The sequence below is a fragment of the Trachinotus anak genome, unplaced genomic scaffold (assembly GCF_046630095.1).
Source record: "Trachinotus anak isolate AG129_WGS33_773 ecotype Australia unplaced genomic scaffold, CSIRO_AGI_Tana_v1 ptg000023l, whole genome shotgun sequence".
Classification (NCBI taxonomy): domain Eukaryota; kingdom Metazoa; phylum Chordata; class Actinopteri; order Carangiformes; family Carangidae; genus Trachinotus; species Trachinotus anak.
The window spans coordinates 4,949,187-4,973,822 of NW_027273874.1; the positions used below are offsets into that span (position 1 = coordinate 4,949,187).

A 24,636-nucleotide genomic window follows, 5' to 3' on the forward strand; every position below is an offset into this window, starting at 1 on the left:
TTAAAATGTGGTTGAACACAGTATGAAAACAAATTCTCAAAATATGACAGCAATAATTCGACTGTGGAGAGTAGACTAGCCTATTACAATTTGAATTCTGCTCGTTTTATTGACCGGTGCAATTCACAGAATAAAAGAATGACCTCTACATTATAATATTGGTTATTAGTTACTTTTGAAGTGTTTGAAGATAGGCCTGATTGTGAACATCAAATGTGTGTAGCTTGAAAACGTTTTTTGCATTGAATACCTTGGGCTTGAACTTAAACAGTTCAATATCCCAAGTAATTCATCTGAGTGACTGTAAATATCCCAATTTTGGTCTCACCAGTTAAGGCCAAGCTCGGACAGATAAAACCGATACTGAGCATGCGTAAAATTGCCTTTTATTCTGAAAACTGTATTTCCGGATGCTCAGGCATTCACCGCAGCAGACTTAACACAGGTGCGTCAAGCAGAGCGATAAATACCTGGCGATCAGGTGGACAGGATGCGTTCAAATGCACAAGAAATGTTGTTATTCACTTGGTAACTCTCTTAATCTGTTTTTAATTAATGATTCATCATTAGACCAACTTCACTGACCATGAGAGGAGAAACAGCTATGGTGAGTCATGGAATAGTTTGATCTTGAATGAATGTTATTGCTATAGCGGTTGTTCGGGCAGAAGAAAGTGGAGGTTTTGAATGGTCTTCAGTGTTGGAACCTTTTTGTTTTGTTTTGTTTTGTTTTTTTGTTTTTCTAATTGAAATGTTTATCAGGAGAATGGCGTGGAGGGGGACGATCATGGAGAGCCTGTAGCAGCAACAGACACAGCAACTGGGGAAAGACGACCTGTGAGTGCCTTTACACTGGGTCTGTGGTTGACAAGATATTCAAGTTTACACAACTGAATTGGGAGTTTGATTCTCAAACATGCCAGCAAACGCTGCCGTCTGGGCCCATATTCCAGCCTCTCTGTCCATGTGCTGCATATTTATTCATTGTCATCCTCAATCAAGTAAACAACCTAGTCAGTGCAGGACATGTGGGACAGTGTATTTCCCTGTTTTCTTTATTGGCATCTTTGCCTGGCAAACAGCTATGTCATGGCAAACAGACTGGGCAGCCAAACCCAGAGTATCATGATGCCGGCTGTTCCGAATGTGTTTGCACTGTCATGTCTGTGACTGATGGATGTTTATGCACAAGTACAGAACAGGAGTCTGTTCTCGTCACAGTGCAGTTTGACTTCTTTGTGTGGATTTCCTGTGCTTTCTCATTAGACTACAGAACAGTACAAAATGTAAACTCTGGTACAAGTAGAAATCAGAAAGTACCAACAATGAGCAATATATATTTTTTGTGTTTGTTTGTATAGACATGATAAGCGCACCGACAACAAAAAGAAGTGGGTAGTTGATGATTTTCTGTGTGTCTTTTCTTTAGAGTATTGTGCCACTACAAAATATGCTGAAAAAAGTTTCACAAAGCCCTTTCCATAATCAGTACAAGGTGAGTGACTCCGCGCACACTCGCTATGAAGAAAAACTCTAACTCTATACTCTAAGTCAAGGTACTATACTGTACTGCAATGGAATTTCATTTCCCCTCCTTCATTTCTGACCCTCTTTTCCAGTTTGATGATGACAAATGGAAAAAAAAGACGCACATAAATTCAATTTTTTTTTTGCCTTTTCTCCTCCTCAGACTCTCTTGTCATCACCCTCTGACTCCAGTGGAACATCTGTGAACAAGTCTCGAAACAGACAGGTTAGGAACCACCGATAACAGCAGTTTTCAGCTCTGCGTGTACACATGCAATGCAGGCTGGGGACCTTTGATGAATGGCAAAACATCACCTGCGTATTATTGAGTGTATTTTTAAGACACTCCCAGTTATGTTGTGTTTGTTTGAACACGGTAGTAACAGCAAACACATAATCTTGTTTGCTGGAGAACAAACGGCAAGTCTTAAAATGCTCACAGTACGGTTCCAACAGTCAGGAGCGTTATCAAATTTTTAGTTTACATTTTTAACAAGTGACACATGACGTTCATATGACACTGACTAACAATGCGTGAAAAGCATGATGCATGACTTCCCACGCTTAGCTCCAAAAATAGGTTTTTAACAGCGCTGACTTTTGGTCCACAGGATGGTGAGTTCCTTAGTGATCTCTCAGCTGCTCCTCCAGATGCGACAGATAACCACCAGCTACATTTAGGACAGGTGAGGTTCGGCAATTGTAATTGTAAACTTGCAGTGTGTTCATTCAGCATTCACAACGCCATGGTTGAAACTATGGTTCATATTTTAATCAACACAAATCTTCCTTGTCCTCAGAACGGTTTGAAGACAGCACAGGTTAAATCCACACCATTCCTCTTGTTTTGTTCTTAGATCTACAATACAATCTCACTAAATGTTATCGTGAAATCTTTGTAATGTGTAGGTGTGTTTCTTTAAAGCAGATTGCTTGACTGGACTTTACTATTAATAAGTCAGTTCATTGTCAGCTTGTGAGGGCACTAAAAACAGCAGCCACACTGACTGGTAATTTTTTTTAAACAATACCATCTTAATGCCTTTGTCACACACTTTTTGGTTGGTGCTGAATGCAGGTGTAGGTGTTCTGTAGGGACAAGTAAGTGAAAACAAAAAGTCAGACTCTCTTGTAGCAGTCATATTTTTTATTTTTCCATTTTGTTATGAAAAATCATTGCACAAATTATTTTGAGAAATACTGCATTTTTGTATACTAGTCCTTCAGCCAAAACCTACATTTCATTTTCCTCATGTAGTACACTGCCAAAGTCATTCATTGTGTAACATTTCTGCTGTGTCACTGTCTGAATTGTTCAGAATGGAGAGCAGACTCCGCTCCATTTAAGCTCTCAGATATGTTTTTAGATGCCCACTTAACTGAGTTTGTGCAAAATGTCAACAATCCAGGTGAAACTGACACCTCTTCCTTTTCTGTTCCCCTTTCTTTCTCAGAATGGAGTCAATGGCAATTTGGCCAGAATGAACCCATTTTATTCACATTATTTGGTATGGGATTTCTGTTTCTAAAGCCAGATCATAATATTACCCTTTTCTTTTATCAGCCCATCTCTGATGATCTTGTGTTCTTTCATCAGGAATCAAGTGGAAAAGGTCACGTAATGGAAGCTGTAGGGATGGAAACTTCAGAGGGAGCAGACCTCAGTACCATCTTTGCCCCTCCACCTGAATTTCAGAGGTCAACCCTGGATCTTCAGCCCGAAATTAAGACTCTTGAAAATGCAGACAAGTCATCTGAACCTCAGAAAGACCTCTTCCAGAGCCTTACCCACAACCATATGCAAGACCTCTTCCATACATCAACACTGACCCCAAATACATCTGCCAATGGTCATTTTCATATTGACACCCTGGACTCATCAGACTTATTTAAAGCAAATCCTCCTCAAACAGAGAACCTCTCCAGCCTCTCCTTGCAGTCAAAAAACTCAGACCTCTTTAAAGGTGAAGTGGAAGATCCTCTCCAGGCTGCTAAAGGAACGGATTTACTCCACACTGCACATGCTGAGAAGGTGAACCTCTTTGACAAATCTCCCAGCAGTTTTGTGGACCCATTCAAATCTCCCTCAAACAAGGCGGATGATCTCTTCCAGTCTTCACAGCCTACGGTGGTGAACCCATTTTATACTGCTCCCAACAACGGAGCAGATTTGTTTCAAGCTGTTCCAACTAAAAGTGGGGAGTACTTCAATGTCAAGAAAAACAAACAAGATCCCTCTACAAAGGAGGGCACGTCCCTTCAGGAAAGTCTAGATATATTTTCATCTTCTTCCAGAAATACTGTCAACCCATTCCCAAGCCCAATAACAAGGGATTTATTCCAAGACTTCTCCAGTTTGGAAGACCCGTTTGGTACTACTCCCTCAAAACAATATGACCCTTTCCAAGATCTTTCAAATGGGACTCCAGACATCTTCCAACCACTTCCCTCAAAGACTAATGGCAGTGATATATCTGAGATAACCCCCAGCAATACTGCCTCTAAGGCTGCATACTCCACACCTTCATTCAACAGCACGCCAGAACTGAAGCTGGACACGCTATCGTCACCAGATCTCTCCGAAGCAACATTAGAATCTCTTCCAGCCATTCAACCAAAGCCTTTCAACACGCCAGGTGATGTTGTCTTGACGACTCCTAAGGGAACCAAACATGATATTCTTCAGCCAACTCCCTTCAGCCAGGCCATCAATCTGTCTGTGCCACCCAGCCACTCACCATCTGAAATGACTCATGTATGTAACAAGTACCATTCCTTATGTAGACAGTCATAAAATCCATGTTAAATACTCATACATTGTACTTTAGGTGTGTGTTCTTGAGGGTTTGACTGTCCCACAAGATTAATCTGATTGTCAAATTACTTCAAGACATTCTGATTTATACAACATGCACTTTGTACCTTCTTTCATAATCAAACTTGCAGGTGCCAACCTTTAGACGTCCACCAAAGCCACTTCCTCGAACTAGACCACCCAGGACAGCAAAGCCACCAAAACCTGAAAAGCCACCCACACCTGCAAAACCCGTATGCAAAGAACACAATTTAACATAATCTTAGCAATTACCTGTTTTTGTTTTTTTTTTAACCACTGTCTTTTAACTCATCCTTTGTCTCTTTTGAGTTGTGTTTAGATTAAACTTGAATCAACTGTACCAAAAACACCTCCTAAACCAGCTTTCAAACCGCTCCCAAAACCAGTTATTCACCGCAAACCAAAAACTCCAGTATGTATGCTGTTTAAACTTGACCTAAATAGCATGTGTAACTGTATGTTCAAGGATATGATTGTAACTATCTAATTAGAAATTATTTAAATGGCCATGTGGAATGTGTGTGTAGTTATCAAGTTAGGAAATCATGTATGTTTAAGTATATCTCTTTTACAGGAGAAGAAACCCGTGGAAGACGAGAACTATGTTGTCTTTGAGGACGTCCTGCTTACCGGACAGGTCTGTGTTGATAAAGGAAAGAGTGTTTTTGACTATAAATTTTTTTTTAAAAATGAAGAAATGTATCACAATTTATAACAAACTTACCATGGACAAAATTTACTGCAATAAAGGGATGGAAGATTAGCATTGAAAGATGGAGGCTTCAGTGATTATTACTCTCAATGATATGAACAACATAAGGGCAGCTTTGCTATCCGATCCTTACTATTGGAGCTGCAAATGTAAAGTTTGGCTTGAGGATGATGCAGAGGGAAACGCCTCACCTGATAAAGTACAACTGTCTGTGTAAAGCTTTGTATTTTTTTTAAATCCCAAAACAGGAAAGGTGTGTGGAAGACTGGCCTGAGGACAGTCCACAACTTAACCCTGACTTCAAACCAGTAAGAAAACATTTTAAACGTTCAAGTACCCTCATTACTTTCTCAGTAATAAATTGGCATACTGTGGCGAACTGTCAGCAATGTTCTTCTATTCTAACGTCAAAGACATTTCAGCTGATGAATGTATTTTTTTTCTTCAAGTCTGGAAAATTACGACTACGACGAGAGTCACTGAAGGTGAGAGACAGTTCACTCTCCGTATTTCTTCTTCTAGCATTGTTCATTTTTAAGTAGAAGAGAAGAAACTAAAAAAGTTAAAACTGTTCTTAGAAGAAGACGGACTCTGATGGAGGAAGTGGTGAAGATCAGGATGCCTCTGGAAGTCAGCGCAAGGTGAAATCTGACAGCCAACTCAACAGTCATCATTAGACATTCAGTGGCTGCCAATAATATATATTTCCAGAAAATAGTTTAACTTTGTGTGCAAACATTTATTACAGAAAAAGGACAAGAAATTCAGAATGTCCCTACTCAGAAGAGGCTCAAAGGTAAATAAAATAACACAAAATACTGTGTCTCTGCTTTGTTTGTGTCTCAATACATTGGTCAATACAACAGAAATGTTTTTTATTTTGTAGGATAAGTTTCCTGATGACACAAAGGAGAATAGGAGCAGGACACTCCCCATCTCTCGTAAATCCTCACAGGTAACTATGGTACTAAGCTTGGTCTTAACATGTCCCTACATATGTGTATCTGTGATTAGAAGATTATGCATTACAGTATTAGAACTGTAAAGTGTTATTGTATCTAAGGGGTGAAGGTGATGTAGTGCAAATATAGTCTAACAAAAGGCACAAACAAATAAAGGCAAATTAAATTTGTGTTAAAGATTATTCATTTTGAGTGAGAACTTTGGATTGAAAACATGAAAACTCATATTTGTGCTTTTTTTTTTTTCTTCAATTGATTTGGCTTTACTTCACTTTGACTCTACTCTATTTCAAAAGCAGTCAAAAAACTGGCCTGCCATCAGTTTAAAGACACTCTGCCTGCTGCTCGTTAATACTGTAAAGCCAATTAAACACTTAATCTTGAAATAAAATCTATTCAAATAAATCAAGATAAAAATTATTGTTGGCTTATATCTGAACATACCAGTGCTCAGTTTGTGCTTCTGTTTTTCAGGAATATTTTTCAGAGTTGCAAATGGCTGCAGGAGAGAATGAAGAGAATGGGATGGACTACAAAGTACGGTTTTCTGTTTTGAACAGTCTTGTTTCTGTATTTATGAACATGATTAGTAAACACATGGTGCTTTCATGATTTCTTCTTTTGTCAACAGAAGAAACCTCCGAAGACCAAAGTGAACCGGCTGCTTCGAAGAGCATCCACTACTTCCTCTGTGCCAGAGGGAAAGCACTTGAATGAACATTTAGCTCAAGAATCAAAGGTAAGTTATCTGAAGTACTTGTGACTCGTGGAAGGTTTTCCTGAAAGTCTTCTACTTAATCTGCTTTAACTGTTTCATCCAAGCAAACTGACACATCCCAGGCATGGACTGTGTCGTACACGTGACTACTTATTTACTCTGTGATTCCACAATAGGATGATGTGATCAATAAGAAAAGCAACGGCAAGAAGAATTCCATCATACGACGATGGTCAGAGGTAAAGTACCTGCAGTCTGCCAACTGTTTTCAAACTGAGATTGTGAAAAGGATGAGAACATTTTTTTTTCATCTTTGAACCCTCATTCAAGGTCCAGAGATTATCTTGGCTATTAGCAGCTCAAATTCTACCCAGGAAGCTTATGTTTCTATTTTTCTAATTACTGGGAAAATTGCAGAAAGCACATGAATTCATATCCTAATTTCAAAGCTAAAAAGGCAGTAATTGGTTGTTATTTCTGTCTAACTATTTTACCATCTTCGCTTCCTTCGAGACAAATATGAAAATGTGTAACAGTTTTTAATGCAGTCTTTTTTTTAATTTTTTTAACAGGGGACAGTGTTGGATGACAATGCTGGTGAAGAGAAGGATGGAGGGGAAGCCGATCGTGAAGAGGTTAAACACTGATGGATTTGTATGCTTTTGTCATCTTAGTGTGTAACCAAGCCAACAGCCTGACATGTAGTCATGATTTACAGCATGGGAAAATTCAGCCTAAAGAAGTTGCAGAATGGAGCTTCCTTTTTGAATACTCAGTGTGGAGTGACATTTAAAGAACTTTTTTTTTTTCTCCATTCATTTAAAGTAAGTACTCTCAATATTCTGGCATTAATTTGTTTGGCCAATCTAATCTTTTGTCCCTCCAGAGGAGAAGAGGCAAACTGAAAATTCAGTTTGTGCCACACAGAGGATTTGCCATCACTGTAAAAAAGGTACATGTTGTTTCTACATCATATTCCTTATATGAAAACCATCATGTCTGCATTGCTTTAAAAACCTTGTTTCTCCAGGCTGATGATGACCTGAAGGGAGCGCATGGATATACACCTCGTAAAGGTTCAAAGGTATGGACTGTACATTTGGTTTGTACAGTATGAGTCCGCTTTGCTCGTACGCCATGTTTGTGATGTGAGGATGTCTGTGCAGTGTAATATGTTTGGAATGGCTTTCTTTTCACCTCAGGACAAACAATATGAAGAAGTTTTAGGTGCACATGGCTACACACCTCGTAAAAAGTCTCAGGTAACCTTTACTTCATTATCTAATCTGATTGCTCTGATTGTGGTCTGAAGTTACTGGCTTGCATGTGTCATTCTGAAACAACTAGTTGTAATATTTCACTCTTAGGACAATGCTTTTGAGGATACAGAAGAGATGAAAGGCCACCATCATCAGTCATCTACCAAGGTCCTACATTTCTTTTTATATATATTTTTATTCTGAATATAGTAATTTGCTGTCTCATGCTGGAAAATACAGCTGGGTTTTCACTTTACTGTTATAATTTTGGTCATTAACACTCCTGATGTGTTTGCCAAGAATAATCATTGTTTCAAATATGTTGCTCAGGCTGCTTTCATGGATGACGCTCACTTACATACTGGACTAAGTGGAGATGAAGATGCTTATGGAATGGAAGACTGCAAACCTGTAACTGTCTTTTCATTTAGTTTTCAATTTTTCATTGAACATTTTGTCAGCTGTTGTCTCTTAATTTCACTTCATTTTTTTCTGTCATCAATAGAAGAGACCAACAAAGAAAAAATTGCCGCACGTGGGTCGCCGGAGCTCTAAGGTAAATGTGAATTTTTTGTCATTGAGTGGGAGATGGCGGATGCTTTTTCTGAATAGTTTTCCCTTTTAACTTATTTGTCTGAATGTTGTTGTGAATTAGGAGGACATGCTGGATGACACCAGGGCTCAGAAAAAGAAGAGCAGCTTCTCAGCAGAGGAGTTAGATGATGACGAACTAAATGGGATAGAGGACTCCAAACAGGTATTTTACAACTAAAGCTTGTATTTTTATAAGAATTGTATTACTTTTACTTTATAATGATATGCGTAACATCATGATTTGCTTCTTTTATTACCTTGTATACCTTGTATATTTCTGCAGGACATCTTTGCTGAGGACGAAATTAAAGGAAAAGGTTTCATGAGTCCAGAAGACATGTATGACGATGAAGAAGATGAACTGGAAACTTGCAAACCGGTATTCTTATCAATGTGATGTTCACTTTTGCTGCTCTCTTTTGGGTTATTTAAAATTTTAAAATGTGATTGTCAAAACTATTTCCTTTTTTTAACAGAAAACAAAATCAAAACTCAAAGGCTTCAAAAAACACAAGGCTAAGGTCAGTATATGCAGTCAAACCTATTTCTGCTGTGCTATTAGTACGGTCAGATCTTTAAAACAAAGAGAATGATATGCTTTGTTTTTATTGTGTCTTTGTCTTGCCAGAGCAAAGACATGCATCCAGAGTGTGAAGGCCCGCCAGGAGCTACATGTAGTGACTTCCTGTCAGAGGCTGCTAAGGTTTGTTCACGCCCTAAAGTAGAAAACAATCCAAGACATTGAAATGATCACATAACATGTAGCCCTACTTAGCTAAACCTTGGCATTACATTTGGATACTATAGACGTGGGTTACTTTTAAAATGACATGTCTTTAATCTTTAGACAGGCTTCATCTTTAGCTCAAACCAGTTTGCATTTTAAATGACCCAGTTTTCACTATTTATCCGATGATCAGATTTACTTCCTTATCTGAAATCATCATGCGACTGCAACTCGAGATGTAGCAACAAACTACTTAAGCTGATGAACTTGACTCTGACAGCATATTTTGTTTTGGTCTCAAATTTTCCACTGAGCTATACCTGACTAGGCTTATGGAAAATCACTTCTTCAATCTGTTGTTTCCTGTCTTCCTCTGCAGTGCTGATGTTTGTGTAGATGTTTGGCTTCTTGAGATAATGATGAGCTTTTATGTGACATTTTTGTGTCTAAACACTGTGTCCTAAAATGCACCTGAGAAAGCCAAGTGAAGACCTATTTAACTTGTGTACTCTGAGTTGATAAGAAGCTTATTTACTGTATCATGATTGTAGTATTTGATAGAGTCTTGCCGTTCAAGCTGAGAGTCTGTATTAATGCAGATTAAATAGGAAAACGCCTTTGTCTGAACAATTCGTGTGCATAAAAGGTCTTGTTGCATTATTTACACAAAGAGCACTTGGTTGATTTCGACTGGTGATTGAGAAACACCAAGGTTGTTGTTGTTTTCCATTGTTGGCTTAGTTATCGTCATCTCTATCTGTCCTGACGCGACACATTCCTTTGGCATGTGACTGAGCTGGTTCAGCAACATAGAGTACATACTAGCCAACACAACAAGTGTAATGCCAGGTTTTGATGGATAATCTGTGTGAATATAGAAAAATATGTGGCAAAGACCTTATTGACGTATACACTGGCTTGTTTTTGTTACATCCACTCTTCCCTCCATCCCTCATTCAGGCGGAGTGGCTGGCTGCTCAGCAGGATGAGCGTGCTAGGGCAGGTTTGGAGGATGAAGATGAGGAAGGGGTTAGTTTCCTCTAACAAGAGATGGACTCACAGAGTCCACTTCATCACCATTCATTACCTGTGTATGCAGACAAATGTTGCCCTTTTCTAATTGTGTGGTGCTCACGTGCAAACCATCATGGGTTTGTTTGTTGTTTTGGTCACAGGACACTGACAGTTTGATGGAGTGGTGGTACACTGTGGAACGTGAGTCTCAGTCAAACTTATTTGAAGTACCAGATTCAGACGACAGAAACAAACTTTTGAATGTCTTTTTAAACTTCATCAACACCTGTTGCTTGATTGTATTTTCAGAATGGGATGAGGTGCCGTCAGATGAAGAGAGCAAAGTCCTACAAGAGGATGAGTCCAAGTATGTCTGTTGATATGAATTTTGGGGAAGTAGAAGGGTGCTGGTATGGTTTATTTAATACTAACCAACCTTCAGTCTGCGGGCGGAGGGATTTGTTCTGGTGTTGTGATACCAGCAGGTATGGGTGTTTACAACTGGAACACTGATTGCAGTGGAAAAGTTGTTCACAGTACTGTGTAGTGATTTTGGTAGCCCATGTAAGGACCAGCCGCCACTTCGTCTCTAGGATCATAGTAAAAGCACACAAGTCACAGCCTAACTGAGACAAAGGAAATGATCAAGACACAAACTAAATGTGCTTGTTTATCTTGATTGGCTGTTGAGATTTGTGTAGCATTTTAAGCACAAATGAAACCTGTTCAGAAATCTTGATCCAGCAAATGTATGAATGTCGTGAACTGTATGAACATCAGCAGTGTTGATGTTAAAGTTTCTGTACCCAAATGATAAGACTTTTACAGTGGCTACATAAAAAAACAGAGATTTTAATCAATATGGTCTTTCTGAATTAAAACCTGCCATGGTGATGATTACCTGGCAAAAGGGGTTTTTTGACATTCTTTGTGGAGAGGCATATTTTAAGGCACTGCTTTCTTTTCTCTGTACTTACCAAGCATAACATTGGTTTGACTCCCAAATAAATCCCAGGTCATTCACTATCTTGGCGGACAAGGTTCACCACGGCCTTCGTGTCTTCAACAAGGTCTTCACAGAGCGAGCTGAGGTCCTCTGGCAGTCCATCATCACGCTCCACACCATCGCCGATGACATCAGCGAATTCCACCACAAAGCCAAGATCGCCGGCATCACTGGCGGCACCACCACAGCTGTGGGCGGTGTTGCAGCCATTACTGGTCTGGCTCTGGCGCCCTTTACCTTTGGTGCCTCTCTGGTAGTTACAGCTGTTGGCGTGGGTGTGGCTACGGCTGGCGGAATCACTTCAGCCTCTGCAGCCATCTCGGATAACGTTAATAACATGCACGACCAGAAGAAGGTAAGTTTATAATGTCTCCTGAAAATTCTTTTAACTTGCAGTTAATTTACCATAGATATGTTCTCGTGCAATTCTTAATGTTAATGCTCAGCCTCATCACATGCTTCACCTTACCATCGACATTTTCAATGTTCAATCCGAGATCATGGTCTTTTCCTCTCCTTCGACAGGTGGAGGCAGTACTTAAGGAGTATGAGGGTCACCTGCTGGACATTGCGAAGATCCTCCATTTTGTCAATCAGGGCTTGTACAAACTTCGCGGCCATCCATTCCTCAGGTCTGGCACCCAACACTACTCGGAGGACTGGGAGATCCGCAGGGCCGTCCAGATTATCAGCTTAGTCGACTCACCCGTGATGCAAGCAACCCAGGTAACGGACGAAGCTGTGGCTTCAGTCCAAGGACTGTTTGAAGGCGTCGACAAGTACTTCATCAAGGACTCTCGGGAGCTGAAGAAGGGCTGCAAGAAAGAGATAGTGGGTCAAATAAAGGAGGTGGCAAATAGGCTGAATGACGCGATAGTGGAACTCAACACCATCAGAGAGGAGCTACAGGATGCTACAGGAAACATGTGAGCATCATCCTGCATGATGCCACTTTGAGCATAGTAATTTCTTAAAGATCACCAATGCCCCCTCCAGGCTAAATAAGGGAACTGCCACTATAAGGGAATTCATGTGCCCAATAGAATTTTTTTAACATTGCTTAAACCAGCAGACTCTGGATATGTATAAAGCTGAGTATATTACTGTCCACTGCAATAATGCAAAGGTTATAATGGCCATTTTTGTTGTGATTTCGGCAGTGAGGTGATAATTCAATTCTGGTTACTTTTGAGTCTATAGATTATTCTTGTTGTATTTGTAGCATATTGTAAGATGTTTCACAGGGATACTTTTATTTGTGCACTGTATGTATTGTTCTGAGGTTAAAGGGGGTATATATGAGGTGTATCAGAATCTAGCATTGTGGTCATAGATGGGTGTATTTTTAAATGGTTACCAGTTTAATTTGTCCGCCTGATATATGCACATGAGTAGCACAAATTCTAAACATCACCTTCCAATACAGTGCAGTCCACAAGAGCAAAACCACAAATTCATGACTGAGTTTCATAACACTTTTCAAACACAGTGCTGACAAAATGTATATAAATTCACAAAGGTAGTATTTCTTTTAGGGATGTGGTATTATAATGTGTTTGGTTCGTATTATTTTATGCAATCTATATATTGGATATATCAGTATAATGAAATATGGGGAAAAAAGCCATCAGGACTTCTTAAGACTTGAAAGTGTTGCTAAAATTGGCGTCTTGATAGTTTTCATTTGTTGAATTAAAGTTACTGTAGTTGGTTTATGACAGGGCTGTTAATAAATCGTAATAGTAAAGAGAGAATGTGACAATGCCCCATATTAAAACTAAAATTAAGGCTGTATAAAGAGTAATTTATTTTTAACACATCGTATGGCATTGCTTCTCTAAGCTAATGATTTTTGATGTTGGTGTGCAAGGGGTGGACAAAAAACCAAATATTTCTTACAGTCCCATGGTCCTGCAGTACCAATTAGGAAAAGCTCTTTGGGTTACTTACTGAACTTGTGTTGAATTAACTTGTTGGGCACTGTTGAAGCTGTAGTTTGTTGTTTGCCGGCACATCAGTCAAGGCTTCAACAATTTGTAACACAGCTTTTTGTTGCAGGTCCATTGGTATTGGTCTATTTCTGCATTTAAAGCAACAGGTCATCATGTAAAATTACTGAACAAAAAATATACTGGCTTTCATTTTAAAATTGGTTTATGGAGACAATTTGTGCAGATGCATGGCAGTTTAGCTTTATGCAGAATCAATTTTATTGTTCAACATACAGATCCTATACAAAAACTGGAGGCACTTTTGGTCATATATGACCTCCATTTAAATGTGTTTGTCCATCCATGTAAATACTGTTACAATATGCCCGCCTTAATTATTTTAACCAGTATGTGCCTCAGTAATGTTCTATTTAACTGTCAGAGAAAGAATAACTATTCATATGTTGATATATTGTGAATACAGAAAGATTTCTATCACTGTAAATTTTGATTGTCATTGACCACCTCTGGTTTTACTGGATGGTGCGCCTGCCTTTTTGTCCTTTTTGCCTGCTTTATTTTAGCCTGAAGAGAACGTACCTGGAAAAAGTCTTAAAATATTCTATTTGGTGTATTCAGATATTTATCTTTGCCTCAATGCTGTATATGTTTAACCTACAATTCAGACTATTCAGAGATCTAAATGCATAATGTATTTTGAAGAATCTTTATAGGAAGCAAGTAGCAACTGCAATGAGAATCTTATAAGCAACTATGAAACTGAACGACTGTTGAATACATAATACTGAAATTTAAATACTATTATTTTACTTCAAAATCCTTTATCTGTATCTGTTTATGTAGTTGCGTTCTCTTTTAGATTTTCCTCAAGTAATTTTTAAGAATGTACATATTCTGATTAAATTCAATTAAAGTCAAGAATAATACCCAATTTCACAATAAGGTCTTAAGCAGCTTTTTTTTTTTTTTTTTTGCTTCCACACTGTTTTGTACAGAAGTGCAATTCAGAAATTTATTTTCCTAATCAAAACTCATCTTTCTGAGAAATTCATCTTAGTCTGTTTTTTTAAGAATGAACGAGATCACTATCTCAGAATTCTGTGAAAAGTTTATCAATATACAATTCTTAAATACATTGTTGGGTTGGCAGTGAATAGATTAAGTGAGAAGTTTGAAACTGAGCATAGCCACAGTATTTAAAAAAAAAAAAAAAAAACATAAGTAGTTTAAAAAGGGAATAAAAAGATATTAGACAAATAAAAGGTACAATGGCACCCATAAGAGGCCACGCCCCAATACAGGTGACACAGGTGATCTGACGCAGGGCGGTATTTTCCTGAACTATCCTCAGCGTAGTGGGTGTGTGTGTGTGTGGAGCGCTCGTCCTTCGCTGCCCTCAGGCCGGTCATTGTTCGTCCTTTAAACTCTCCCTGAAATTAGAGCAAACAGGAGTCACATTGTATCCGACTCTGTAATCCACCTCTGCTGGGGTCCGCCTCAGTTTTTGCCCAACCGGTTAGACGGCTCTGTGTTTTAAAGGGGAAGTGAAGGGCTGAGCCGTAGCCTACATCTTTTACAACTCCTTCACTCTTCTGTCGTTGCTTTGCAACCCGGTGTTGGGGTTTTTTTTTTTTTTGTTTTTGTTATTTTGTTTCTCTGACTCGACACTGAGGTAGGCAGCCTGCTCATTTCATTGTGTGGTGCTGGCGGTTGTGTTGTCAAGCATTCCTCTGTTGTGTCGAGCACAGTATACGGTACAGTTCAGCACTAAGTGTGACGCTGTTTGGGAGTGAGAGCAACACCATCCGGATTGTGTTCAGATTTCTTCCAATTTAAAGATTTGTTGCCCTCTGCGGATTCACACGTTGCAGAAAGCGACGTGAAAACGTGTTACCGCTCAGCTGGACCCATAATTCAATTCGTCTAATTTGTCTTTACTAAAAACCTCCTTTTAACTTCTATTACTAGCTAGCTCTGATTTCACATTGAAGCGCCCAGTCGGTCGGCGTAGTAAGTGATGCGACATATAAAATGTAAATATTACTTAAAAAATTGCTGTATGATGGATGCGATTTAAACCGATTTTTCAGTAAAACTTTGTTCTCACATAAGCACAAAACATACTTAACGACTCCCTCTCCAAATGTACCGTTGCACGTAGTACCTTAAAACTGTGAAATTTTGAACGTAGTTTGGAGTGTGGCTCTATCCAGAGAACAGTGAACAGTTTTTTGACCACTTTAAATCACTATTATGCTGAACCACACACCATTTCCTCTGTGACTGTCAGTTTATATTCATTTAGAGCCATGTTTCTATTCTCTTCACCCCTGATATTTTAAAACACGTGTATTTCAGCATGAACATGTTCAGAAGAGATAAAGGCTCTCCAGTCCAAACGCCAGTGGTCCCACCAAGACCCAGCAAGGAGGTATGTAAATTATGAGAGTGGTGAAAGTTAGTGGGATATTTTGTTTGTGCGTCTGCCATTAATTGAGGCCATTATTCATCAATAGGATCTGGACAATCCCATCACACACAGCCTGAACAGACAGGATGCAGAATTTACCACAGCCTCACAAGTAAATGTTCACACTTGAAAGTAAAATACAGCAACAAGCCAGTCTCTTCGCATTTTTGACTGCAATTATTTCTTTCAGGATAACAACAATGAGGTCACAAACGAGGTTAACCCAAAGACCAAGGTGAGAACAAGTCATGACTTTGTAACCACCTGACCTAATTTTTTTTTTTTTTTTTTTTTTTTCCCCCACAAATTCTTACATATGGAATTTCCATGGTTCATTAATGGTGTTTATCCACAAAAAAGCCATTTGGACATATTCAATGAGTCTGGTGTGGTTAATGTATATTTTGTCACAAACCTCAGAGGACTGGTGTGATGGGAGTTATGCAGAAGGTCAATCCCTTCAAGTCTACCACACAGGTAAAAACATTTTGAGTTTTTGAGTAACACTTGAGTTCTTGATGTGAAATCATGTGGTTCAACGTTTGTACTTTATTTAGGTTCCCTCCACAGTCAGCAAAGCTCCCTCTTCGGAGTCACTAGAACAGGGAACAGACTCCACACAGGTGAGAGGAACTCAAATATAACTTGCAGAGTAAAACCTGCGCTTTACTGCAGTTGACTGGCACTGTTGCGGAAAGAAATTGTTTAAAAAGGTTTTTTCTTGTCTACCATTATCCACCAAGGGCTTAACTAGTGAGTTTTTAACAGGAAGACCAACTCATTGACATCAAATCCGGATACCTCTTTACAAAGTTTCACACAATAGAAAATAGAAATCAAAAACGTAACGCTATTGTAAGTTGGTCTTTACAAAACTTGTATTTCAGAACCCTGGTATGCTGAAGGGGGTCATGCAGAAGGTCAACCCATTCAAATCTACCTCCCAGGTAACCAGATCATTGTCTGCACGTTACAATGGTTATTATGAGATTTTCTGCGCGAGACAATAGGGTATCTACTCAGCTGGTTTTTCTAACACAGGTTTCTAAGGCTCCATCTTCAGAGTCACTGGAACAGGGACGGGTTTCAGACTCAAATCAGGTGGGTGAAAGGTGATGATTTGAGATGACAATCTCCCTTATCCAGTGTCGCCTTCATGTATTTAGACTCACTTAATAAAAGTTAGAACCCTCTCCAGGTGATTCAACTCTTAATTTGAAACCGTTTTATATTTTACACAGATATTGACTGTATCCCATAAGTAGGGAACAATTGGAGATCAGAGTATTTTGTTAGACATTTTAGGATTAAACAGTCACAGGACAATGCAAATTCAAAAACACATCAGCAGTGAGAGATGAGCTGGATGAGATTGGGAGTAGAAAGTCTCCAGTAATAGGCTCTTTTGATTTTCATTCTATACACACCAATATATTTTACCTGGTGGTGCACAGGATGACCTTGTGTTGTTGTGTTTCAGAACCCTGGTATGTTGAAAGGAGTAATGCAGAAAGTCAACCCGTTCAAGTCCTCCACACAGGTACTGCCTCTATACATTTAACATAAGATGACCAATGAACTAGTACTTGCATTTTCTTTGTGCATTTTTAATTCTTTCTTCCCTGGGATGGAATTTTTTCTAAAGACAGGTTTTCATAGTGGTAAAAACAAGAAGACCAGTCAGAGAGACATCGTGATTTTAAGGGATTAAAGGTCACACATTACTGCAAAAAATGAGGCCGTTTTTATTTTGAGCATCTTGCATTTATTTTTCCTCTCACGACTTTTCTGTCTCGGCTGTAGGTGCCAAAGAGTGATCCTCAAGATGATTGTGCAGATCCACAAGAGACTGGAAAAGAACTTCAGGCCAAACAGGTACATTGCGTCTTGTTCTGCATAATCCACAGATCTAAAAGACACACTGAAATTTGCTCATTTGCGGCTTGATACCATATGGTATCGGGATTTATTCAAGTTGCGTAGACTTCAATTGTCCAATTGATTTATTATTTAGAATCCAGGAATGATTTCGGGAATGATGCAGAAAGTGAACCCATTCAGATCTTCACAGCCAAAGGTAACTGTTGTAATACTGATGAAGATGACTTCAATTCAACTGATAAATCTCTCCGTACATCTTCACATCTCTCAATTTGGTTTTTTTTCCTTTCTCGCGTGTGGTCTTTCAAGGACACCCAACCTCTACACAGCGACCTTTCCTCCAGCAGTGGAAGCTTAGCAGACAATAACAACTTGCCAGAGAAGCAGGTATTTCTGTGCAATTAAGCATTTTGTCAAAAAGCAGATACCAGCTGAACATGTAGGTGTTGGGCACCATAAAAGTGAGTCCCAACAGGGATACTCCGGTGACTCACCTGGTGACTCACTCCGGTGACCTGCCCTTACCACACTGGCCTGGGTTCAAGTCCTTCATGTGGCCCTTTGCTTGCATGCCACCATCTCTCTCTGTCACTCTGGCACTGTCATTAGAATAAAGGCAAACAAGTATAAAAAAAAGACTTTAAAAAAGAGTTGTAAGCATAAATACTATATTATTATATTCTCATCTCATACCTTATGTGACATAGCGATACAATTAGTTATACTGAAAGTGCGAAGGTGAGAGATGACAGGGGTGAACATTTACTTCCTAAAAAGGTTGTCATGTTTTGTGATGCTGATTCAGGAAGTCATGGGATGTTTTGACGTAGTATTTGCTAAACCAGTCTTCCTTTAGTTCTTAGTAATTTTTCACCGCTGCGATTCTCCCTGCTACCACCAGGTGGCACCAAAGAAAAGATTTTGAGTGATCCTAACTTTGGCTGTGTCTAAAATCAGTCCATCTCTCATTTATTCACTATTTCCCATATAATGGGTACTCAATACTCAGTAGTTTACTCCAGTAGTTAACTTTCAGACACTTACTTATCATCACCATTTTGTGTCAGATGTTGAGTCATGCAACAGTAATTTTTTCCCAATTATGAAAATATTGCATTGTGGGATTGTTACTGTTTCTCCACCTCATCGATAACAGAACGTGATGAATACATGTATGTACTTCACCTTTTTCCTGTGTTTAACTTCTTTATTTTAGAACCCCGGGATGTTCAAAGGGGTGATGCAGAAAGTGAACCCTTTTAAGTCTTACACACAGGTACTGTACAAAAAATGCACTTCTTACCGATGTTAACTTGAGATTTTCTAATTGCATGTTAAGTTAGGTTAGAAAAGCCTGACTTAAGGGAGACGGTTTAGGCAGTAAGCTCTATGCTTATGTGTAACCCAGTATTTCCTTGTGATACAGATGCCAGCAGATGAATGCCAGACAGACTCTGTGGTTCCCACTAAAGCCTCCTCAGCCAAGATGCGGGTAAGGGTTAGGTTACAGTGGGTTTTTTTTTTTTGGTGGGGGTTAGAGATGTTTGTTTCAGTTTATAATGAGCTAAAATGATGTAAGAGAGGACCCAGGCCAGATGCATGGTGTTTGTTATTGCGTTAATCATAGATCATTTTGATCGAAATTGTTTGTCGGTTCAACTAGTGTTAGTAACTCCAGCGCCCTGTTTATAATGGCTAAAAGATGCCTAAGGAACTGATAACATCTGTTTGAGTAGGTGTTTATCATTCTTTGCTCATCGGATGTTGTTACCTAAACTTGCTTTCTCTTCTGCTGCTCTTCAGTTTTTCTCCTACCTGTTCCTTATTTCTTATCAGGAAAACCAAGCTATCCAGCGTGAGGACTCCTCCAGTTCTGAAAGCTTGGATGACAGCACCATAGAGAGACATGTGAGACGTTATGTACATCTCTTGATAGTCTTGCATGTCTTTCAGATTCCGTTTATCACTTTTTCTTTACATATTCTTAAGTGAACATTGGCAAATCTATTTGCCATAAATCCAATAAACCAGATGTGGTGTCCAACTGGTACATCTTAATGACAGCTATTAACAGTGACTGACTTTTTATTCATTTTGCTTTTGATTTTACTGCTGCGCGAAGGGATGATGATACTCGGAGGTAAAGATAACAATGTCGAGCCAGAAGAATGCAAAGCATCTGGCAAGGTGTGGAATGTGCAAACTAACCACAAGACAATAAAAGTGGTTGTTCATTGTGTGTTCCAGAAAACGCAACAGTCTGTCAAGCATCTAATAAATCTTTTGCCCAGTAATTATGAATATCTACACCTATATTCTTGTCTCTGCATTTGGCTCAGTTTGCCCTTACAGATGCATGACTGTGACCTTGTCTGACGCTTTGTTTGAAGCATTTTTGAAGGCACTATTTGTGAGCCCGCTGTATGTCAAACTATGGTAAGAGAACTAACCCCACAATCTCTCCAGTCTATCTGGTACACTGATGGTGACACCAGCTGTGAGGTGAAAAATCAGCCTGTGGAGGTGCCAAAGAAACGAACTATGGTATGTATGTGACATGGGATGAGGTCATGTCTCAAAGCAGTTAATCAAGTATGTGAAACTACTACCAACTTATCTACATGTACAGTACTACTTGACAGTTCAGTGAATCCTAATAGTGTGTCAAGCACTTACTGCTCATTTACTGTGAGGAGCTGTAAAGATGTGAGAATCATATTTTAGTTCTTTATTTCTTCCCCAGACTTTCAGAATAAAGAGGATTCTGCCCAGTGCATTGTTTGGCTCCGGAACAAAGGTACTTTACCAAGTGGTACTGCTTGGAGTTTAAAAACATAAATGACATTTTCTGCACTGGAAGGAAGATACTCTGTCCTGCATTTCAGTCATTATTTTTACATGGTTGTGTGTTTCAGTAATGTTATGTTTCCTATTTATTTGTGGTTCCACAGGACTCTGCGACAGCATCATCTGACATTCAGGCTTTACCTGAGGTTAGTAGGAAAAGTAGCTTTATCTGTCCAATACCTTTTAAACACAGGCCATACAAAGTGCTGTACATTAAGGCATGATGGTGAATTACATTTTTTATTTAAGTAGAATAAAAGGATATAAAATAAACCAAAAAATAATAAACATAATATTCAGAGCAGTATTCAGTGCAGAGCCAAATTCAATGAAGAAAATAGAGGTGAGGTATAGAAAATGAACTGAAGGCAGAAAGTGAAAACAGCAGTATTGTTGTTTCTCCCCACAGTGGAGATTATATTTGGTGCTCATCAAACACACAGTCTCACATGAAAATCTGTTTGCACAATGGTATTATCTAACTGTGTAAATAAAATATAAAGCTGAGAAAATAAATAAACTTGATAGGGAAATATCAAATTTAAATAAGGGTGTGTGGTTAGAGCATAGCCCTTTGTTTGCGCATATCATACCTAGTCCAATGAAATTATTTTATTGGAATATATAAAATGTCAGAATTCTGGTCTATGATTTTTTTTTTTCTTTTTTCCCCCCACAACTTTGTCCTGTGTTAACCTCACCATAACAATCAGCCTGCAACTTCCCAGGTGATTTTTCTTGCCGATTTCCCCACATCTATCTTCTATCTTCTTCCTGTTGGCAGGTGCATCACATGACAACTACCTACTTACTTACCAGAACAAATGGTAATGAAGTGATTTAAGTAATTAAGTGCAGGGGAAAATTAAATGTACATCGCAATAATGTACCTGCTATGGCCAATGTATCCCACATTCAACTTGATACAGACAAAAGTGTAGGTGCATTTTAAAAAAGGAATGGGGCTCGATTCCTGATTCAGGCTGGAACAGTTTGGGGGTGTGGTCAGGTATATCCTTCTGTTGCCTCTCTGCCAGTAGCCTGTCTGGAGTAGCTTCATGCTGGAACTTGACTGTGTATGTCACACCCTGTTCTTGGATGTTGATTTATTTTTTTTTCCCTCTGTAATCTAAATGTCTACAGTTATAACAATAAACTGTATCACAATTAGGACAAGCCTTAGGAGCCTGCTGTAGACTAAACACGGGGCATTTCACCCAAGTTATCCCTATAGAAGATGACAAATCCCCCCCTTTTTTTTCTTTTTTTTTCTTCTTTTTTTTTCATATTTTCTGGCAAATCAAAAAAAATCCTTGTTGCATACAGGATCATTTGGGCCAAGATAACAGCAAAGTAAATTTTTTATATTGCCTGTTGATAGCCAATTAGGTGTATACTTTGCTAAGGTGTTATAGCAGAAAAGAACTGATGCAAAAAACATTTCTGAACTTTGGACACAAGATGCAACAAGGTGGAAAGCTTCAACCATTATATTGCAGTGGGACAGGATTTTCAGACTAGTAACTCTTTTACAGCTCTTTAGAAAATGAATCCTGAAAAGTATGTGGCACATCTCTGTTGTAGGAGGCTGTTGAAGTTCAGACACTCCAGATGGCTGAAGTACCAGTGCCCAGTGAAGGAACAGTCCTGGACCCTCTAGACGTATGCTCATTTTTTTGATTTACAATATTGCATTACATGATGCTTGGTGTGTAATTTAATTTCCCCATACATACAGAATTATTCCAATTCTTCATTTCCAGGATGAAGAAGGCCTTTTGGCGTGGTGGAGAACAGTAGAAGGTATGCTCAATATGATGTGTTTTGTTGGTTGATTGGCCATCCTGTTTTTTGCAGCTGAAACTTGTAGTTGTAATTGTTTGTTTCCTGTGTGTTAGGATGGGATGAGTGGAATGAGGCAAACCAGAATGAAGAAGCTGAAGAGTAAGTAAATATTTAGTGAAGTTATCAATTAACTTGTAGAGTAAATTTATTCTAAGGCTTTAATGTGGCCCCTAATATCGGGGGAAAAAAACGTCATTTCCAAAAACAAAACTTTTTCAGCTGTATCAAAATACTACATTGAAATGTTGTGACATATTTTCCTTGTTTCCTTGTCTCAGAGTGGTGGAACAGGCAGCTGATCGTGTCTTCATGGCGGCTCGTCTTTTTGTTCGCTTTTTCAACCAGCGCGGTGCCTCACTCCAGCAACGCATCCTGGAGCTCCTGGCTTTGGCTGATTCAGCCGACAGCTTCCATAAGAAAACGGTCACGGCCAGCGTCGGCGGGGGGATGGCCAGTGTAGCGGGGTCTGTCACTACTATCACCGGCCTCATTCTGGCGCCCTTCACAGCGGGAACCTCCCTCATCGTCACAGCTGTAGGCATCGGTATAGCTACAGCAGGTGGGGTGGCGTCTGCCTCCGCCAACATCACAGACACAGTCCATTCAAAGACAGACCGCAAGAAGGTGGAGAAGATGATCCAGGACTACGAGGAGGAGATGAAGGACATCAAGGAGTGCCTGGAGTTTTTGCAGGTGAGGAGCTTGAAAAATATACCACTAAGACATGAACTCGCGATCAGTTTACTCATGTTGTTCTTATCTCAGTGTATGAGAAATCATACATGTCTCATGTTTAAAATGTGTGTGTGGAGAGCTGCAAATGACAATTTATTTTGGCATTTCCTTCTAAACTCTATACTGGATTCTTGGTTTTCCACTCATGAACCAGCAGTTTATAAGAAGGTTTTCATGCCAGTGAATATCTGGAGCAGCACTTTGAATTAATAATCTGCATACTTAAGCATGAATGCTAAACTAAAACCACCTTTCTGCAGTTTTAATTTGGGAAAAAATTGGATTTCAGAAATATATGGATTTCAACCTTAATGTAAAATCTGCCATCCTTTATCTACCTGACAGGACGGTATGGAGACACTTGAGGAGTGGAACTTTGAGAAGTACGCTGAAAGCATCTCAAAGAAGCACCTAAACCAGAATGTCAAACATGTGATGAAGGAGGGCGGCCGGGCCGGCAAGGCTTTAGTGATCAACACAGAGAGCCTGATTAATACTGTTCAGGTCCTGAGTGTCGCGGGTGGCGCTGCTAAAGCCGCCCAGGTGATGAGCGTCACCACTGGAGTTATGTCAGGTCTCTTCCTCGCACTGGATGTCTTCTTCCTGGCGAAGGACTCCATGGAGTTGAAAAAGGGCGCCAAGACGGAATTTGCCGCTAAAATCCGAGAAGTATGTAAGGACCTGCAGGACGGGCTGCTGGAGCTGAACCGCATCAAGGAACAGCTGCAGAAAACCATGGATGGGATAGAGGTGGAGGTAGAGGAGGAAGAAGAGGATGAAGAGAAGTGGAAGTCAGATCTGAAGAAACTTGTGGAGCTTGAAGAATGAAGGAACAGTGGTTAAAAAAAATCCACTGTCTTAATCTTAACACCACAAACCCCAAGAAAACAGTTTGTGTCAATGTAAATTTAGTTTCAGCAGAAATGGTGTTTTTACAATGACTTAATTAGTACTTTGTTTTTAAGTAATATTGTAAGTATTTATATTATTTAAAGTAGTAATTTTATCTATTAAATCAGAGGTTACCACATTGTCAATGTGATTTGTTTAACATTAGTTTCTTTGCAATAAAATTGTTTCCTGCTCATTTCTTTGTCCCTTTGTTTCACACTACTTGACTCAGTTGTGAAAGTTAGCAACGCAATACATCAGCAGAAGGAAGAAAGCCTTTTTGTTTTTTCCTTTTTGTTTATTTTTGGAGCAAAAGATTCAGAGGTGGATGACACATGATCATCGAGTGCTCAGGGAGTGATAAGTGCATGGTAGACAACAATGTTGAAAGACAATCCTGCGTGTCTGCCTGCCCCTTTTCATTAATTCCTGTGTGTTAATCACATCTTGGCCATCCACAATTTCAGATCAAATTAATTACATACACACTTATTAAACATCAGACCAGTGACAGCTAGCCCAAAAAAGAAAGTACCTTTATAAAAAGAAAACAGAAACAAGCAAACCACTATTTTAAGCAGTGTTCATGTGCGTCTTTTGCATAAGGAAGTCCCTAAAAACAACACAAATCATCATTCCACTGACGGGCAGGCTGGAGGA

General features: G+C 39.3%; 2 protein-coding genes across 3 annotated transcripts; both read left to right on the forward strand.

Moving 5' to 3' along the window:
* The first annotated feature begins 438 nt into the window (after positions 1 to 438).
* Positions 439 to 14,238, forward strand: LOC139606969 (uncharacterized). Of its 2 annotated transcripts, none has more exons than XM_071459467.1 (34): positions 439 to 607; positions 763 to 837; positions 1,430 to 1,495; positions 1,691 to 1,753; positions 2,139 to 2,213; positions 2,982 to 3,035; positions 3,125 to 4,282; positions 4,474 to 4,575; positions 4,683 to 4,775; positions 4,938 to 5,000; positions 5,324 to 5,383; positions 5,525 to 5,560; positions 5,654 to 5,716; positions 5,824 to 5,871; positions 5,962 to 6,030; positions 6,512 to 6,574; positions 6,669 to 6,776; positions 6,932 to 6,994; positions 7,328 to 7,390; positions 7,642 to 7,707; positions 7,786 to 7,839; positions 7,958 to 8,017; positions 8,123 to 8,182; positions 8,345 to 8,425; positions 8,520 to 8,570; positions 8,670 to 8,771; positions 8,892 to 8,987; positions 9,085 to 9,129; positions 9,237 to 9,311; positions 10,296 to 10,364; positions 10,511 to 10,550; positions 10,659 to 10,716; positions 11,365 to 11,710; positions 11,881 to 14,238. In XM_071459467.1, the coding sequence occupies exons 1-34, from the start codon at positions 587 to 589 to the stop codon at positions 12,283 to 12,285; spliced, it is 3,951 nt and encodes a 1,316-aa protein (XP_071315568.1). In that variant the 5' UTR covers positions 439 to 586; the 3' UTR covers positions 12,286 to 14,238. The 2 variants fall into 2 exon arrangements, with proteins under 2 accessions (XP_071315568.1, XP_071315569.1); XM_071459468.1 differs by having other exon boundaries at positions 5,657 to 5,716.
* Positions 14,239 to 14,635: 397 nt separating this feature from the next.
* Positions 14,636 to 24,172, forward strand: apold1b (apolipoprotein L domain containing 1b). The gene is made up of 23 exons (XM_071459469.1): positions 14,636 to 14,979; positions 15,666 to 15,738; positions 15,824 to 15,889; positions 15,968 to 16,012; positions 16,198 to 16,254; positions 16,335 to 16,400; positions 16,665 to 16,724; positions 16,819 to 16,878; positions 17,258 to 17,317; positions 17,581 to 17,652; positions 17,792 to 17,854; positions 17,968 to 18,045; positions 18,875 to 18,934; positions 19,085 to 19,150; positions 19,495 to 19,566; positions 20,125 to 20,202; positions 20,402 to 20,455; positions 20,610 to 20,651; positions 22,090 to 22,167; positions 22,269 to 22,308; positions 22,404 to 22,449; positions 22,629 to 23,043; positions 23,431 to 24,172. Exons 2-23 carry the CDS (start codon positions 15,667 to 15,669, stop codon positions 23,911 to 23,913), a joined length of 2,133 nt encoding a protein of 710 aa, XP_071315570.1. The 5' UTR covers positions 14,636 to 14,979; position 15,666; the 3' UTR covers positions 23,914 to 24,172.
* The last annotated feature ends 464 nt before the right edge of the window (positions 24,173 to 24,636 follow it).